This window comes from Anolis carolinensis, chromosome 2 (assembly GCF_035594765.1).
Source record: "Anolis carolinensis isolate JA03-04 chromosome 2, rAnoCar3.1.pri, whole genome shotgun sequence".
Lineage (NCBI taxonomy): Eukaryota > Metazoa > Chordata > Lepidosauria > Squamata > Dactyloidae > Anolis > Anolis carolinensis.
This window is the reverse complement of record NC_085842.1, coordinates 293,675,066-293,694,319: the sequence shown is the minus strand read 5'-3', so window position 1 is coordinate 293,694,319 and position 19,254 is coordinate 293,675,066. Positions and strand designations below refer to the sequence as shown.

At 37.2% G+C, this 19,254-nt stretch overlaps 1 protein-coding gene across 2 annotated transcripts in view; it reads left to right on the top strand.

Moving 5' to 3' along the window:
• Positions 1 to 17,299, top strand: part of ipo11 (importin 11) — a 94,566-nt gene extending 77,267 nt beyond the window's left edge. For both annotated transcript variants that reach the window (XM_062972389.1, XM_062972388.1), the window contains 3 exons: positions 5,423 to 5,518; positions 6,094 to 6,178; positions 15,916 to 17,299. In XM_062972389.1, coding sequence (XP_062828459.1) covers positions 5,423 to 5,518; positions 6,094 to 6,178; positions 15,916 to 16,080 — 346 coding nt within the window. In that variant the 3' untranslated portion in view covers positions 16,081 to 17,299. The remainder of the gene's footprint in view (positions 1 to 5,422; positions 5,519 to 6,093; positions 6,179 to 15,915) is intronic.
• The last annotated feature ends 1,955 nt before the right edge of the window (positions 17,300 to 19,254 follow it).

The window sequence follows — 19,254 nt, the reverse complement described above, 5'->3', positions numbered from 1 at the left end:
GCGCCAATTAACTTTTAGCCTTTTTATACATGTGGACAAGAAAATGGCTGCGGTAATCCAAAGGGTGGCTGACCTCTGAGGCAGCATTGCTTCTTTCCCCTCTACAGAATGACCCTTGGCATCTTCATAGGTCATATCAAAATCCTTATTTTTGGCCCCCAAACCTGTTTCTTGACTTATACATGGAGTTGGCTTATACATGAAAATATATGGTAATTCCTCAACAGAGCAAAATAGAGAGATTAGTTTGCTAATGAACTATAATAATTAAATGATCCAGAAGAAAATTGTTTTATTTATATAATTTTAGCCTTTGTACCAAACATCTGCATGACCCATATCATGTTTTTTCTGGGGAAGGATACTACTAGAATGTAGAAATTTGTGAATACTTCTAGTTGGGTCCAAATATCCTATAGGTGCTTACAGAACAATCATTCTAAGATATTATTTTTTGCAATACCTCCTTCTCTTTATGTTCTTTAAAAAGCTGTATCAAGAATTTGCTGCTATCTTTAAAACATTGTAATAGGCATTGCTGTGGGCCTGCCTTAAAAGGAGAATTTAGCAAAACTTTATTTTAATAGGGAACTTTGATTAGATCTTGATCTCTTCCACAAATAAAATAACAGGTTCTGGGTCCAACCATTCATAACCTAAAGACTTTGTATTTTTAGTATCACAAACTGAAACAATGTTGATTCATAAGAAATATTAGGATGGGATGGCAATGGTCTCAAACTGCCTGCATACAGCTAAAAAATATCAACTTGGAGCACAATTCACAGAATTGGGTGATGGTGAAGTTCCATTCTAACTAGACACAGGTGACATGAATCTTTCAATCAGGGTGGTAAAACAATTGACTTCAGAAATGTAACAAGATTGCTATTTATGGCTGAGATCCTACATTGTCTAGCTTAGCATAAGAGTTCTACAAATGAAATTACACTTTGACTCCCAAGTCAATACCTCCAGAACTTGTGCTTTTTGCTCCATTAGCTCCCTCAAACATTCATTCTATAGCTGGGGGAGGAGGAACTGGAGAAGCATCAGGCTATGCCCTGTAATCAGATACAGATTGACAACACATTCTGCTGAAATCAATAATATGGTATGGCATATATATAGAATCATAGAGTTGGAAGAGACCTTGTGGGCCATCCAGTCCAACTCTATGCGAAGAAGCAGGAAAATTGCATTTAAAGCACTCCCAACAGATGGCCATCCAGCCTCTCATTAAAAGCCTTCAAAGAAGGAGCTTCCACCACACTCAGGGGCAGAGAGTTCCATTGCTGAACAGTTCTCACAGGAAGTTCTTCCTATGAATCCAGTGTACATGTTATTGTATACGAGGGCCATCCAGAAAGTATATTATGTTTTGGAATTAAAGATTAACGAAGTATAGGATAAAATATTTATTATATGCAGTTAAAAGCCATACTTCAATAGTACCTTTAAACATAGTACCCATTCAAAATTAGGTCCTTTTCAGAACTATTAATGAGTTTACAAACTTCCTACCCTCTGCAGTTTCCCGCCGTGTAATGAAACTCAGCCAGCTGAAGAATGAATGCAGGAGGGAGGAGCAAGCAAAACACCCACTCTTGCTTCTTTCGCTTCTTTCGCAAGATCTCAAGAATCAAAACATTGAGCCTTTCCCTTCCTGTCAGCTCAAGAAAAAGGCGTGGGTTTATCTCTCCTCGTGAGGAGGATCAGCCAGAATCAGCCAGGACTGTGACTGCTTCTCCTCGGAAGGAGAGGTAAACCCGCGTGTGGAGGAAAGCAGTGTAACCTCCGAGGAAAAGCAACCACAGTCATTTGTAAGTCAGATGTTTGTAACTTGGGGACTGCCTTCAATTTAGAAACAATTCAGATTTAAAACTATACAAAATTTCAGTAAAAACAAAAATGTAAAAGTTATTTTAAAACAGTTCATAAAGGTAAAACATTAAATATGAAAAACATTACAATTATTTAAAAGACTATTAAAAACCATAGAACAGCATAGTACATCATTAAAAGCCCATCCCATTCAGTTTCCCAAAGCCTAGTAGCTTTGAAATAATGTTTTCAATTATTGACAGAAGGAGATAAGGCTTTCCAAAATTTGGAAACAGTGAGAAGGGCCTTTCCTATATTTCCAACAAATTAACCTGGGATGGTGATGGAACAGAGAACAGGGCATCTCCAGAAGATTTTAGAACTGCCATGGGCTCATAAGAATATAATTCATATACCATTACGCCATCGTTATACACTCTGCCTTGTATCTTTGCTTCCATCGAAAGTATATATTTCCATTCAGAAAATTGAGCTTTTATTATTCAATGCATCTTCTTCATCTTGGAAAGAAGTCACGAGTGGAGTGCCACAGGGTTCCGTCCTGGGCCCGTTTCTGTTCAACATCTTTATTAAAGACTTAGATGAAGGGTTAGAAGGCACGATTATCAAGTTTGCAGATGACACCAAACTGGGAGGGATAGCTAACACTCCAAAAGACAGGAGCAGAATTCAAAATGATCTTAACAGACTGGGGAGATGGGCTGATGAACAAAATGAAGTTCAACAGGGACAAATGCAAGATACTTCACTTCGGCAGAAAAAATGGAATGCAAAGATACAGAAGGGGGACGCCTGGCTTGACAGCAGTACATGTGAAAAAGACCTTGGAGTCCTTGTGGACAACAAGTTAAACATGAGCCTACAATGTGATGCAGTTGCTAAAAAAGCCAATGGGATTCTGGCCTGCATAAATAGGGGTATAGCATCTAGATCCAGGGAAGTCATGCTCCCCCTCTATTCTGCCTTAGTCAGACCACACCTGAAATATTGTGTCCAATTCTGGGCACCGCAATTGAAGGGAGATGTTGACAAGCTGGAAAGCGTCCAGAGGAGGGCAACTAAAATGATCAAGGGTCAGGAGAACAAGCCCTATGAGGACTGGGCATGTTTAGCCTGCAGAAGAGAAAGCTGAAAGGAGACATGATAGCCATGTACAAATACGTGAAGGGAAGTCATAGGGAGGAGGGAGCAAGCTTGTTTTCTGCTGCCCTACAGACTAGGACGCGGAACAATGGCTTCAAACTACCGGAAAGGAGATTCCACCTGAACATCATGAAGAACTTCCTGACTGTGAGAGCTGTTCGGCAGTGGAACTCTCTCCCTGGGGCCGTGGTGGAGGCTCCTTCTTTGGAGGCTTTTAAGCAGAGGCTGGGTGACCATCTGTCGGGGGTGCTTTGAATGCGATTTCCTGCTTCTTGGCAGGGGGTTGGATTGGATGGCCCATGAGGTCTCTTCCAACGCTACTATTCTATGATTCTATTAATCCTACTGTATCTCCAAAATTTCTCTGGGAATGGGGAACCCTTGGAACAGCACTAGTAGAGCATTGGTCTAGTATTAATATAGAACAGCACTAGACTATTGCTACTCTGATTGATCGACCAGTGCCAGACTGTGGCTAACCTTTCCTCATATTTATTTATTTATTTATTTAAAGTATTTATATTCCGCCCTTCTCACCCCGAAGGGGACTCAGGGCGGATCACATTATAACACACATAGGGCAAACATTCAATGCCCATAAACACATCAAACAGAGACAGAGAGAGACACGCAGAGGCAAGTTAACCTTCTTCTGAGGGGATGTTCGATTCTGGCCACAGGGGGGAGCAGCTGCTTCATCATCCACACTGACGGCACTTCCTCATACCAGGTCGTAAATTAGTTAATCTTGCCTCCCCACTTTTTATAAGTGGTACCTTATCTCCTACTTGATAGATGCAACTATCTTTCGGGTTGCTAGGTCAGCAACGAGCAGGGGCTATTTTTTATTTTTAATTGACGGGTGCTCACCCCGCCACGGGCTGGCCTCGAACTCATGACCTCATGGTCAGAGTGATTTAAGGCAGCTGCTCAACAGCTGCGCCACAGCCCGGCCCCACATATTCATTTTTTAACTCATTTTCAAAATAAAATTACTCATTATTCCCCCAGAATATGTTGAGTGCTGAGAGTCAATCAAATGCTACTTTGTTGACTATACCATTTTCTTCTTGAATTGTATTTCAGTATTTCTGTGAAACCTATTAACATAAAGAGCTCTAAGAAATATGGAAGATCACTTTCATGCAGTCTTGTCTTGGGTTGAATGATTTGCTCTATCATATTGTTTGAGTCTTCTACATTCTACATTTTGCTTGAGCTGCAATATGTAGAAATTACGGTATAGTGTCAAAGATGAGTTTAGTTGTAAAGAGAGAAGTTAATGTCATCATTAATTTAACTGAAGTTACTACAATTTCATGCATATAATTGAATACTTATCCTTGAAAACTTGTCATTGTTGTTATGGGACTTCAAGTTGTTTCTGATTTATCACAAACTTGATGCAAACCTATCATGGTTTTTTTTTTTACGTGATTTGTTCAGAGAAGGTTTGTCTTTTCCTTCCTCTGAGGCTGAGAGTGTGTAGTGATTCAAACCCTGGTCTTGAGAGTTGTGCTCAATCACTTCAATATACCACACTGGTTTTTGAAATGTAGAGTTATTGAAGGTAGAATGGCTGGATTGGATCCCAGGTATATAATTCCCATTGATAAATCCCTGCATCTTCTTTTGTTTTATATATATAGATGATGCTCAGCATTGAAGGGAGAGGATTAATTCCATCTCACCCGCATTTTCCAGAGTATAATTAGTAATATCAAAGCTGACCGTATCAAGCAGCAGACAGATAGATTTTGCAATCTTAATTTTCGCATGGATTGTACCACAGCCTTCACTATGTGGTTTCCCTTTCTGGTTGCTGTTGCATTATAAAACTATATAACATAGGGTGGGCCAAGTTTCAAAAGATGGTTTGTTCATATGTTTGAATACTTGCTGTCACAATAGTCAACCATGCTTAAAGTCAGGGCTCCTTAAACCTTTTCCATTCACGACCCCTTTCCGTCTAAGAAACCTTTACATGACCCTGGATGTATAGGTATATAAAATAAGTGTAAATCAGCATTTGCAAGAGTTGCTAAACCGCCTGATTTGTCTTTCACATTGTTGCTAACAGATTGGTGTAAATGTCTAAGTGGCATTCAGAAACATTTGACTATTGCCAAATTTTTTGTGAGCTAAGGCATTGGTTCTCAACCTGCGGGTCCCCAGGTGTTTTGGCCTATTACTCCCAGAAATCCCAGCCATTTTACCAGCTGTTAGGATTTCTGGGAGTTGAAGACCAAAACATCAGGGGATACAAAGGTTGAGAACCACTGAGCTAAAAGACCTTATTTGGGGTCAGGAACCGTAGTTTAAGAAGTAGTGCTTTAAGTAATGTGACTAAGGCTCTGGGGTTGGGTCCTTAAAAACACTCAAGCAATTTTCCTATTTACCTGGTTGATTGAAATCATTTCCTGTTCTTTTTCAGCATCATCCAAGATAAATTTTGTGGCATTATAAACATTTCAGTAGAAGGGTTGCATGATGTCATGACTGAAGACACAGAAACTAGAACATTTAAAGAGTAAGTCACATATTTGCCAGATCAATTCTCTCAGCACAACATTACTTAATTTTGCCATTCTTATGTACATACAAATATTCTTATGGACATACAAATATACCAAAGCATAAGCAGACATGGCAGTTTCCTCACACTATGGGTAAGGAATTGTATGTGTTTTTTCTACTCTGGCCTAATGTTGTCCACCTCATACCAACAAATGTCCTTATTTGCATGTACCTGCTGCTTTGTAGATGAGCAAGGCCATTTAGTTTTGATCATCTTGTGTTAATATCATTGCAGAAATATCTTGTTTAAAATGTTGAGGCCTTATGTAAATGAAGTCAGCAAAAATATTCTGAATATAAATAATAAGGAAACAATAAGGAAACCTTTTGCACTATGCACAGCTCCAAAAATTACAATTTAAAAAATTATGAAAAGCATGCAAATAATGCAAAGCTGCATTTGTGATACTGTAGTTTAGTTCTCTCAGTACAGGGTGAAACAAACATTGTGTTAATAATTTTAACTATGTTAGTCTTTTGGCTCTAATTGTTAACAATCAATCCAGTTATTTGTATCGTATATTTTAGCTGCATGCTGCTATCTACTTTTGAAGAGCCCAAGTTAACAGAAGAGGAAGAACCCCCCACAGAACAAGACAAAAGAAAAAAGTTGGTATGTGTCCTCTCTAAATGTGTCAAAAGTTGCAATGTATGAAACTGTAAACCAGTTTTTTGTTGCTCAGTTCATTTCAGTTATTGCTGTCTTATGTCTTCAGTTTGAAGAGGAACGAGCAAACAGTCAAATTATAAAATAGAATTGTAATAGACTGATTTGGCAAGTTTTAATTCTAGATAAAATGAGATCCATATTCAGCCAGAGAAATGTAATGTGTTGCATTATTATATAAGGTTTTACAAAACAAGTCCAAGGAAGTAACAGGCACCCACAAGTTTAAATATGCCTTGAAGATTCCCTGTAATTCAAACTTTGCTCTAAGGAATGGCTGATACTTTATGCTGACATTCTACAATTAGGCAGTCACATTTAAGTATTTTAAATACTTATTTGGCAAATAAGTATTATTATGTTTGAAATTTCTGCTGCTGAAATTTAAACCATAAGGTTTAATGCTTTAATGCTCAATGCTTGAGGTGAATTTTCAAGATATCACAAGATGAGAAATGCTGATAAAGTCAGGATAGAGTTTGTCATTGTGCCACTTTTAATTCACTGCTTCAAAACTATATGCTGTAGAGTTCACTTGCATCACTAGGCAATACAACTTTACATATATTGATATATATTGATGTATATTGATTTCCTTCTAAAAATACATTCTTCTGTCACTTGGTACTTTTCTCAAGTGATCCATGAATATCATATCGAGTTCTTTTCTCTTAATATGATAGTCCTATCTACCGATTGAAGCCTGAAGCTCTGTCTAATTCAGGCATTGGCAAACTTTGGCCTTCTAGGTGTTTTAGACTCCAACTTCTACATTTCCTAACAGATGGTAGGCTGTTAGGAATTGTGGGTGTCGAAGTCCAAACACCTGGAGGGCCAAAATTTGCCCATGTTTCATCTAATTGGTAATGTGTATGAAATACAATATTCTTGAAAGCTTATCTTTGAAGACCTTGTATTTAATGTCTATTCACTGCATGTAGCAATTAATTAAAATATGAAGAGCATTTTAGGAACTTACATTTCATAATGCCATGATTTAATAAAGTGTGTGTGCGTGCATGTGTGTGTGTGTGTGTATATATATATATATATATATATATATACAGTAGAGTATCGCTTATCCATCATAAATGGGCCAGCAGAATGTTGAATAAATGAAAATGTTGGATAATAAGGAGGGATTAAGGAAAAGCTTATTAAACATCAAATTACGTTATGATTTTACAAATTAAGACTAAAACATATTTTACAACAAATCGACAAAAAATGCAGTTCAATACATGGTAACGTTATGTACTAATTACTGTATTTACAAATTTAGCACCAAAACATGACAATATATTGAAAACATTGACTACAAAAACACTGACTACTAAAAGGCAGACTGCATTGGATAATACAAAACACTGGATAAGTGAAGGTTGGATAAGCGAGACTCTACTGTGTGTATGTGTGTGTATATATGTATGTGTGTGTGTGTGTGTGTGTGTATATTGTTAATTCTGTAATTACCCTTGAAGTCACAGATGTCAAAATTATAATTAAGTAAGATACATTGATTAAAAGTATAAATAAAATGTCTGAACCCAGTCTTTCCAAAGTTCCATCCCATGTTCCTCAGTGCTAGAGCCCCAATCACATTATGTTACTCACAGCTAAATGCTGTTAGAGTTGTTCCATATTTAGTAAAACCTGCCCCTATTGGCTAAGTGAGAAATGATAATAAAATTTAGAAATACTACAAAGTTCTGGAGGTTTTTTTCTTGGACATAGAGTTACAATCCCTTCCCATTTTTACACAAGTGGATTTAGTGACTGCTCAGCCAGTTAAAGTCAGACGGTTACTTTGATTTTTGAGAGCTTCCTGGCCTTTCATGACTGATTAGTTTAAATGATGTTATTAGAATTCAGCTTCAGTATGATGCATCAAATTGCTGGAACAGTTTTAGTACTATAATCCAAAATTTATCAAAAGTATTCATTTAGACAAAAAGGAATATATGTCCATAGGTCCATATTACTGATTTAGATTGCTGTTTGATTTCTGTCCCATTGTGTTTTAGCTCCAGTAGGATATTGCAGAGCCCGAAAGTTTGTAAAAAAAGGTGAACAAAATTATCAAGAAAATGTTTTTACAAAGAAAAGCTCTAACTTTTAGGTTTTGGTGAGCCTCTTGAAGTCAGGTTGAACTATTATTCTGAGCATATCATAGAATCATGGAGTTAGAAGAGCCATGGGCCATCTAATCCAACCCCCTGCCATGCAGGAATAGCACAATCAAAGTACCTCTCACATATGGCCATCCTGCCTCTGTTTAAAAGCCTCCAAAGAAGGAACTTCCACCACAGTCTCAGACAGAGAGTTCCACTGTCAAACAGCTCTTACAGCCAGGAAGCTTTTTCTAATATTCAGGTGGAATCTCTTTTCCTGTAATTTGAACCCAGTGCTCCTAGTTTTCAGGACAGCAGAAAACAAGCCTGCTCCCGCTTCTTTATGACATTCTTTCACATATTTATACATGGCTATCATGTCTCCTCTCAACCTTCTCTTCTGCAGGCTAAACATACCCATCTCTTTAAGCCGCTTCTCATAGGGCATGGTCTCCAGAACTTTGATCACTTTAGTTGCCCTTCTCTGGACACCTTCCAGCTTGTCAATATCTCTTTTTAATTGTGGTGCCCAAAATTCCACACAGTATTCCAGGTAAGGTCTGACCAAAGCAGAATAGAGAGGCACCATTACTTCCCTTGATCTAGACACTATACTCCTTTTGATGCAGCCCACAATCCCATTGGCTTTTTAAGCTGCTGCATCACACTGTTGGCTAATGTTTAAACTTGTGGTCCACAAAGACACCAAGGTCTTCTTCACATGGATTGTTGTTGAGCCAGGTGTCATCCATCCTGTACCTGTGTATTTTGTTTTTTTCTGCCTAAGCGAAGTACCTACATTTCTCCTTGTTGAAATTCATTTTGTTAGTTTTTGCCCAAATCCCCTAATCTGTTGAGGTCATTTTGAATTCTGATCCTGTCCTCTGGAGTATTCGCTATCCCTCCCAGATTTGAATGTAACTCATGTTGAAGCTTAGTACCTGTTGTTTCCAGGGTCTAATGCTCTTATAGATAAGAACTTTTTATTCTAAAAAACCAAATGGAATGAAGAGATGAACAGGTGTTCTGTAAATCTAACCAGATCTGAGATTCAGGTTACTCTGAATTTTAATTAGAGTTTTTATAAGATTCAGGAATTTTTGTAAGGTCAAAAATGATGTCAAATGTTTATTTTCCTAAACACAGAAGTTTGTGCATCATGTAACATAGGTTTGGAGAACATGGACAGTGTTAATTTTACAGAGAAATTATTTAAGTTGGTTAATTGAAGTCAATACTTGCATTTCGTATTTCGATAGAACATTTTTGTTAAAAGGCACTTCCTGTTTCAATCCTGTAAACTGTGGCTTTTGACTGTCCCAGTCACTATTCTAAAAATCTGACATGTCTGCTCTAAAGACATGCCCCCACTCCACCCAACCACTGGTTGCATAATGCAAAAAGCAGTGTATCTTTCCCTCCTTTCTCCTGAAAAGTTTTGTACAGGGTATCCAGGTAAATTCTTGTTGAATCATTTTGCCAAAGTACTCTGAATATAGATATATAACTTGCAATGGAGGGTGTTTGCCTGCCTTGTTTGTATCCTGTTGAACCTGTGTTACAAATATTGGTTCAACACTTCAGTATTAGAGAGAGATGATACTAGTTTTTCTCTCTAATGGCTTTATTGCTTAGTGACATAACATACAACTTATTGCCAAAACATACAACTACAAATCATTGGCATTTAAGTCAGGAATGTAGAATTGCAATGGCATTTACTTGCTTACAGTATTTATATCTATACCATATGACAGGAATGTTCTTAAAATCCTTCCTATAAAAATTTTATTTAAAAATATAAGACATAGAAATTGCAATTCAAAGTAGAAGAGTTCTATTATGCAAACAAAATCAGAAGCCAGAGGAAAAACTAAACCCCATAACCTTCATAAATCACTGAATGTTCTTGTCTTCATAAATATTATTTCAAAAGAAGTAATCCCATAACCCTGAGGTCAAGGTAGGGGAAAAAACAAATCGTAATTTGCAACAATCTGATGTTAGCTGAATATAAAGCTTGGTAAGAGATTTCCCAAATAACTATCCTTATATTGCTCATATCATGTCAGGTAGTGTTTAGTCCTAATAGTATACAATTTATTAAAATTTAATTTCCTGTGTAAGACCATAAGTATATTATGTAGACATAATAAATAAGCCATTGTGCAGCTTGATAAACTTGTGTGTCTTTATAATGAAATTGTAAACGTTCACTAATATACATACCAGCTGAATAGAATATTAATTTTTGGAATACTAGCAAAACACTGCATTAGTTAACTGCTTGAAAATGTTTAATCCCCTTGTTTTTAAGGCATGTGTAGAAGAATTTCAATTGCAAAATGCTGTTAAATATTATTTATTCTTTTAGTGCTAGGTTTAATACCACAAAGAAACATTTGCAGTGTTGTTTTAATTAAACAGCTTTGGCAGCCACTCCTGTTAAGCTATTCTTTATTTTGCAAGATACTGTCACACCTCAGGTTAGCTTCACCTTGCTAAAGACACCAGGCTAAAGACACCAGGCTGCACACAGAACGTAGTCTTGTTTGTTTCCAGTTTGTTACAGTAGTTACAAAAGCAAGGCTGAAAGAAACAAATCCATGGAAACATTAGGCATGAAACAAGGTCCTTAAAACAAAGCCAAAGTCCCAGAAACATGGATACATCCAGACTCCAAAGTAACACAGGAAAGCAGACTTGGTTCTTGATTCAAGCGAGGAAATTGCTTTGACGAATTTCTCTCTCTCAACAGACTGTTTTAATAGCATAACATAAAGGCGTTTCTTTGCCCTTTGAATTCCCTTTTACTTGCTATTCGGAGACTTCTACGCAACCCCCAAAATTCCAGACGACTAGCCCGATCTAAAGACATGGCCTCATCCCTTTCGCTTTCAAGGCTACAAGGCTTGTTAGCGTTATCAAACAGAGGCTGAGAGCTGCTCTCCCTTTCTGCTTCTTGCACCTGAAAACCATCATCATTAACAACCACATTCCTTCCCGTGGGAAAGCCTCCCTCTTCCTCATCTCCCACAGCAGGAACATTCTGCACCTGAATCCCATAATTCCCATCAGAGTCATCTTGGAACTCATCCTGAACCTGAATCCCATCATCTTGAAACTGCATCCCAGAATCCTCAAACTGCACCCCAGAATCCTCATCAGAGTCACAGAAAGGCTGAGTCACAACAGATACACCTTGAATGATATCCCCCCCCTCCCACAATATATATATATTTACACCCAAACCCATGTTCAGCAGAGGTCTGGATATCAACACAATTGTAAATATGTTAGCCAGTAGACAAAAGTGTTAAGAAATTCACAAGTTTGACATGAATTCAGGTAGCAGTGTCAGATGTTCATTGCTTGTTTGAAGATAACTTCATATGGTCATGGAGAGGGTTTATCTTAACCTGCCTGCTCAGCAAAATGAGTTTTACTTTTTATTCCAGCTTATCCAGCTGTGATTCAAATAAATTGAACCAGACATGGTTGACCTACTTTTATAGGGGTGCTGTGGCAGATTACCACAGATCAAATCAGACAGGAAACACATCAAATAGGCAGCCACACTGGGTTGTCACTTAATCTGGGAATTACAGGTTACCTGATACTGTTGGTACTAATACAGTAGAGTCTCACTTATCCAACACTCACTAATCCAACGTTCTGGATTATCCAACACATTTTTGTAGTCAATGTTTTCAATACATCATGATATTTTGGTGCTAAATTCGTAAATACAGTAATTACAATGTAACATTACTGAGTATTGAACTACTTTTTCTGTCAAATTTGTTTTATAACGTGATGTTTTGGTGCTTAATTTGTAAAATCATAACCTAATTTGATGTTTAATAGGCTTTTCCTTAATCCCTCCTTATTATCCAACATATTTGCTTATCCAACGTTCTGCCGGCCCGTTTATGTTGGATAAGTGAGATTCTACTGTATATGATGAAATTATTCCTTTAATCATTGGTATTTGCTACTGCCCATTTTTATTACCAGCAGATTTTTCAACTGAAATAGTTTAGAAAGGTTTGTGGGAATTTTGAGACATAAGTATTTGGATTGCTAGGACAAGTCAAGTTATAGATGATATGTGCTTATATTTCATGAAAATAATAGAAGAAGCAAAGTAGACAGGTTGAAAATAAAAATAAAATTTAGCATAATTATTTAGCTTCATGGCATTCCTAAATTTGATAGAAGAGAGAGCCCAGTTGTTTGGTATACTGAATAATAGTCACACAACCCCTTTTGGGGGTTCCATTTTTGGTATTTTCTGTTTCCATGCATACACTGTAAAGCCATGAATATTAAAACATTGGACATATATATACCACAAATCATGTTCTCAATAGATTGTGGTGCTCAGCTATCAAACAGACTTCGTACTATGCATTGTGCAATATACCCCCCTAATCTAAAGTATCTAATATACACTTTCTGCTCCTTGGAGCAGCCCCTTTAGCTCCAAGTGGCAGACGTGCAAGCAAGTGAAGCCATGAGAGCTGAGATGTTTCTCTTGCAGCCACCAACTGGTTGAGGCTGATCAACTGGTGGCAGTGAGGGAAGCCAAGAGAAGCTTACCAGCTCTTTCCATAGGGCAACCCCTTAGCTCTGTCCTGCCAGCACACATGGGTGGGCAAGGCCTACAGGGCCTTCTTCGGCTCCCGTGCCAGTGGAGGTTGACTTATGGGGTCTCCCTCATCTGCCAGTCGGGAAAGGCTCCCTAGACCTCCAATTTTTTCACTGCATAATAGTTGCACTCCCTTTTTTGAAGGGGGGAAAAGTGGAACTATTATGTGGTGAAATACAGTATTTTAGGGAGAAAATGTTCCTGGCATTTTTTGAAACCGCAAAGGGAAAATGTATAGAAATAAGGGTATAGTGGCGTTCCTTCAAGCAGCTAGAGATATTTCTTTTTTCTTGCAAAGAATTAGTTAATAATTCTAATTTTGCTTCACTTTTTAAAAATTTAGTGCGTTAACTACATTTTATCCTCAATATTGCTGTTATTCCTCGGTGCTTTTATTCCAAGATAACCAGACGCTAATGGCGCTCCATGCAGTCATGCCGGCCGCATGACCTTGGAGGTGTCTATGGACAACGCCGGCTCTTCGGCTTAGAAATGGAGATGAGCAGCAACCCCCAGAGTCAGACATGACTGGACTTAACATCAGGGGAAAACTTTACCTTTACTAGTGTGCTTAGTTTAAGTGTCTTCTAGCCTTTTATCGTGTCAAGATGGAATTGATACCAAATCCCATAACTTATACCTGATACCATCTTACCTATAGCTGAGTCATCCAGCCTGCATCCTTCATCTGTAAATTTAAGTCTGATGATTCAGTAAATTAAGACATTTCTGAACATTCCCCCCTCCCATTCTTAAATTGAACTTTTTCCCTCCTTCTGTGATCAAGAGTTCTGAAGAACTCAAAAGACTCATCAACTTTGGTGGTATTATATTTTTTTACCAAATACAGGTATTAGCTATCCGATTCTGATTTTTGTTTAAGACTTTATATTATTGCTTGAATCCCTTCCCTCCCTCACATTATTACGCTAATCACAAGCTGAGATATAACCAGGCAAGAGAATCTAGAGATGATTGTCTTAAATAATAATAAGTAATGGCAGCAAAAGCACCGCAAGTTGTGTTTCTAGCACTCCTTTGGCTGGTTGGAAACTAATCAGTGGAATGCAATGCAGCCAGCTCAGCTATTCTTTAAGAGAGTTATGATGAGTCAGAAGGATTTTGGAGAGTCTCTCGTAATTAGGAAACTGCTAAGGTTGGTTAAACTAATGTGACAGACTAAGTGATTTCTTATTGTTAACCTAGGAAAATGAGATACTATTAATAAGTTGACAGTTCAACTATACAGTATGAAGCATGAATAGAGTATTATCCCTTTATAGGTCTTTGTTCAGACAACAAAGGCAAGCTCACAGCATTAGTTTGCTAAAATAATACAGAACAGGGCACAGAAGAAAATTGCAGAATGTAGCAAGTTTTTAAACTGGTCTTAGGGTTGTTGTTTTTAAAAAAAATCAAGACAGACTCCCCCCCCCCCCCTTTGTAAATACAACTGTGCAGTCCAATTTCACAAGTGTAAATGGCAATATAAGTGGCATCCAAAGAAATTTGAGACATGCTGGTTGTTTTACTATTCAAAAAGCCCAAATTCAGTAACAAGAACTTTTCTGCACACATATATTTCAAAATATGTACAATAAATAGTTTAAAGAAGTTTTGTTCCAGGAAGTTTTGGAGTTTGACTCTAGCCTCTAAAGAAGGCCTTAAGAACATACATAGACCAAAATGTGCCAGACTTTTTGACTGATAAAGCAGTAAAGACACAGTACCACCAACAGAAAAAAAACTCTGTGTAGACCTTCTTTCAAACCCTTCTTCCATTATAATGCAGGTTCATAATGCACAGGACTAGAAACTGTAGTGTCTTTATACAGAGTTCTTACTTCTGCAGCACCAAAAAATAATAAATGTATAATCAAACAAATTGAAAAAAAGGGATAGAGATTTCCATTTTAAAAGATCCAAAATATTATTAGGTAGAAGTGTAATATAATACATCTGACCTTAGTAGAAGTACACTGACTTCTCTGCCTGTTAATTCTGCTGTCCATATGCTAGCTATTGATGGGAAACATTTTCCTTCTTTGTTTTTTTTTCTCTTTTAACTGAATGTGGCAGACAGACCTTTAAATGGATGACCTCTCTGTAGTAGGATACAAAGCCATCATATTTCTTTCCAGGAGCAACTCTATCGGCCTTTTCCCACCTCTTCCAAATCCATTTTGACTCAGGAAGATCACAATCTACCAAATCCCCACAAAAAAACGGTCTCTTCAGGTACCATTCAGAGATGTTGGACTGCAACTGCTAGAACTAATTGGTATTCTGAGTTGCAGTGCAAAGGCAGCCAAATGAGGAAGCCTGGCCTGAGATTTTGCTTATTTGGATGACCAGGTCAAACTACTTTCTTGCTTAGCCACACACATAGTTGGGAGATTCCATGACATTTCTTAATGTAATAATCAGCCAGACTGTTGATAAGAAAATTACCTTACTTCTTCAACTGTAAGACACCTACGATTTTAAGATCCATCCTAATTTCAGCATTATCACCAACAACAATAATACGTAACATACACCTGTAATTTTAAAATGCACCCCATTTAAAAAGATGTTTGTGTAGGGAAAATGCATCTTAGAATTGAAGAAATACAATAATTGTTGCACCTAATTTTAAAATTCCTTATTGAGGAGAACATATTTTACTATTTTCCATGGGAGGATTTCAGCGCTGCTAATTAATGGGCACTGAAGCTAAAGGTTAATTTCAGTTGATCAAGTAACAGAATTCCATTTTGGACAGATCCAGTTGGTGGATTATGTTTCTCACTGTAAACACAGCAGGAAACAAGAGCTTTTTCATTCCAGCTGAGATTATGAAACAGATGAATGAGTCATAGCTGCACTGGGTTTGCCTGCTGTTTTCATTATTATATATTGTTCTTATCTGTATTCTGCAGCTTGCGCTAAAGGATCCAGTGCACTCTGTGTCGCTGCAGCAATTTGTATACGAGAAGCTAAAAGCACAACAGGAATTGCTGGGAGAACAAGGCTTTCAAGCGCTCATGGAAACTGTGGATACGGAAATAGTCACACAGCTACAAGACTTTTTACAAGGATTCTGAAGGACCGAAGACAAGATATCTTGCATCTCTTCTCTTCAGCGTCATAAAAGCAAACTTTGCAGCCTTCCATCTGATTACAAAAAGAAATGCTTCAAAAAGAGGGCTGTTCTTTGAAATTAAAGAAGGGAGAGACCATGGTCTTGATTCTAAGACGTCTCCTAATTAGTACTACATGAAATATGCATGTATGGCCTATAAGGGGTACAAGTTTGCAAAAGAGAGATTTTGTAAAAGCAGATGTCTCATTTACTGTTGGTAACAGCTTTGATCTCACTATCATGTGCTCTTATCCTCTTAAGGTTTTCGGCAAGGATATCAGCTTGCTTAGGCTGCCTTACTCTATTGTTTACTTTTAAAATTGGGAAAAAAGGTAATGCTTAAAGAGCATTACAGCAGAAGGATGTCAAACAACTTAAATTGTGTAAATAATAGCAATATAAATAGTGGGAAGCATTCTTAAAGTTTCCTCTGTGGGGAGCTGGACACTAGTGTCTTTTGCGTGAAAAGAGAACTAATGAAATTATCCCAGTGTTTTAATCCATGTAAAAGGGAAAGGGTTTAGAATTTAATTTTTTCATGTTTTAGCTCTACAAAATAGCTTTGATTTATAATGTAGTGCACAGACTCTTTGACAACTTTTTAAATTGATCCTTAATCACCTCCTCCAATGAGGGTAGGAGGGAAATGTGTTGTGCACCCTGAGCAGACAGGGTTGTGGAGCATATATTTTCTGCCCTAGAAAAATTACTTCACTAAAACTAATTGCCTGTTATTCTGGATTTCTCTAAAATGATGCTAATGATGGATTCTAAATAATCAAGCCTTTATCTGGAAAAATGACGGTTGCGAATCAGGTAAAGTGAGTTGAGAAATATTTTGGGTTCCAGTGTCATTTAAGTAAGTATTCATGCTTCTCCCTGTACCCCACTTTCCAGTCTTTTTCTTATACCTCCTATTTTAAGGAGAACCCCCCCCCCTTTTTTTTTTAGGCAAGGCTTCCTATGCTCACTTACCTTCTTATGTAAGAAATTTATTTTTAAGAAATGGTGGTTATGTACTAACAAATTGTTGGTTATTATATTTGTGCAGAGAGCTGAACACTATGTCTAACCCTTGAGATCAATGTCTTCTTATAAACTAGATTACAAATTGTACTAGAAAATAAAATCTGGTGCTTCCAAACTATTAAATCTAAATTAAATTTCGAAATGATATCTCACATCTGACTTCTTCTGTGTTCCTTATTCCTTTTCAGTAATCCATAGACACACGTGTTTATTTATTTATTTATTTAAAACATTTATAGTCTGCCCTTCTCACCCTGAAAGGGACATATACAGCAAGCACTCCATGCCGGAACATAAAACAATTATAAATATACACAAACATTAAAATCAGTTATATCTACTTGTTGATAGCCACAAGGATTTAAGCTCTGCATTGTCATATAGCATATAGGATTATGATATATTACAGTTAAAGATATTGATTTCACTGAACTGTGTTTGAGTAGGCTTAGTAACGCAATCTACATATAGTTTGACAATCGACAGAATTTGCCTACTAAAAGTGCTGATAACTTTGGAATATAAGTCTAGAAATGTCTAGATGTTGTTGTTTATACCCCACTTTATCTCCCCAAAGGAGACTTATAGATATGTATAAGTCTAGAATTTTTAGTCAAAAATTACCCCCAAGACCAAGCCAGCTTATTAATGGGTCAGCGTAAGTACCTTATACTAACTCTTTTTAAAAAAATTACGAATCATATTTTTATCTGAGCTGAGTCCATTCTGGAAGAACCTAAAAGAACCAGTCTCTGCTGTGGTGCCACTCCTGACCTTTTTGAATGCCTGGGCAGAGAAGAAGCAGTGGCACCCAATGGCAGCCTTCCCTTCTATGTAAAGCAACCCTCGATTTGTCCACGGGTCACATCAAAATGCATAAATTTGGCCCTCCAAGCTCATTTTTGATTTATATATGAGATAACATTATGCATGGATAAATTGTAAATTTATGAGAAATCAAATCCCTTGCTGAAAATGAAAAAAAAAACTCTAAGCATTGATCCTGTCCAAAAACGTTAAGTCTCTTTTTGGGAGAGAAACAGCAGGATACTACTTATAATAATAATTCTTAAGGTGAACATACCCTTTTTTCCCAAGTATGGAATGAAAAGAAAAAAAAATACAACCATCAGTCCTAACAAACTCATTCAGTCTAAGAAGTTAAGCAGTGCACATTTGGAAGGTGAAGAAGGGGGATAGCAGGAGAAATTTAATATACTGTCTTAGTTGGATGCTATCCAGTGAGAAGATATATAAATACCAAGGATTTTAAGGGATCCTTTATTTAACAACTTTATTGGGAAAATCCAGGTATGAATGAGATATTTTCACTAATCAGACACTAATAAATAATCTATAGACCAGTCACTATTAGAAGTGCAGTTAATTTTTCTCTCTCACTATAATGTGAAAGAGAGAAGCTATGCAAAAAATAAGCTTTCTCTACTTGTTTTTAAAGAGGACGTTACATTTATCATCAGGAAAGAAGATAATCAGGAAAAGTCCAACATGTTGTCCAGTAATGTTGTGGAGGAAAAAGTAGTACTGCCTGTAATGTTTGAAACACATATATTATTTAAATCATTTGGTATAATAGCTAGTTCTAATGGTACATTTTTTGTAAGGCAGAATTTTGCAACATTCAGTGACTATTCTATTGTATGCCAAAATGTAAATTAATCTGGTGATATCTGACAGTTTACAGTCAGCCAGCCAAACCAAGGAATAATGAGTCTTTGTTCAGTGCATCCATAATTTAGAAAAGGGTTAGGCAATTAAGTTACAGTGCAACAATATCCAAATGTTGGATTGCAAGCCCCATTAACCTAGCCAGTGTAACCAATGACAAGAATCCAAAATATTTGCAGTCCAACCTCAATGGACCCAGAATGTTTTTTGAGGCAGAAAAGTGAATTAAGATGTGGGCTGTGCACAGGCCTACAGATGCGGTTTTAACCCTAATTCGGTGACTTGGATTTGGACCTAATCCAATTGAGTCTGAATTAGTCTGGGCTGTGTGAAATCTGGATCTCCACTATTGCATTGGGGAGCCATTTTTTTCACATACTGACATAATTTGAACCCTAAAAAAGGGAATCAAACAAAT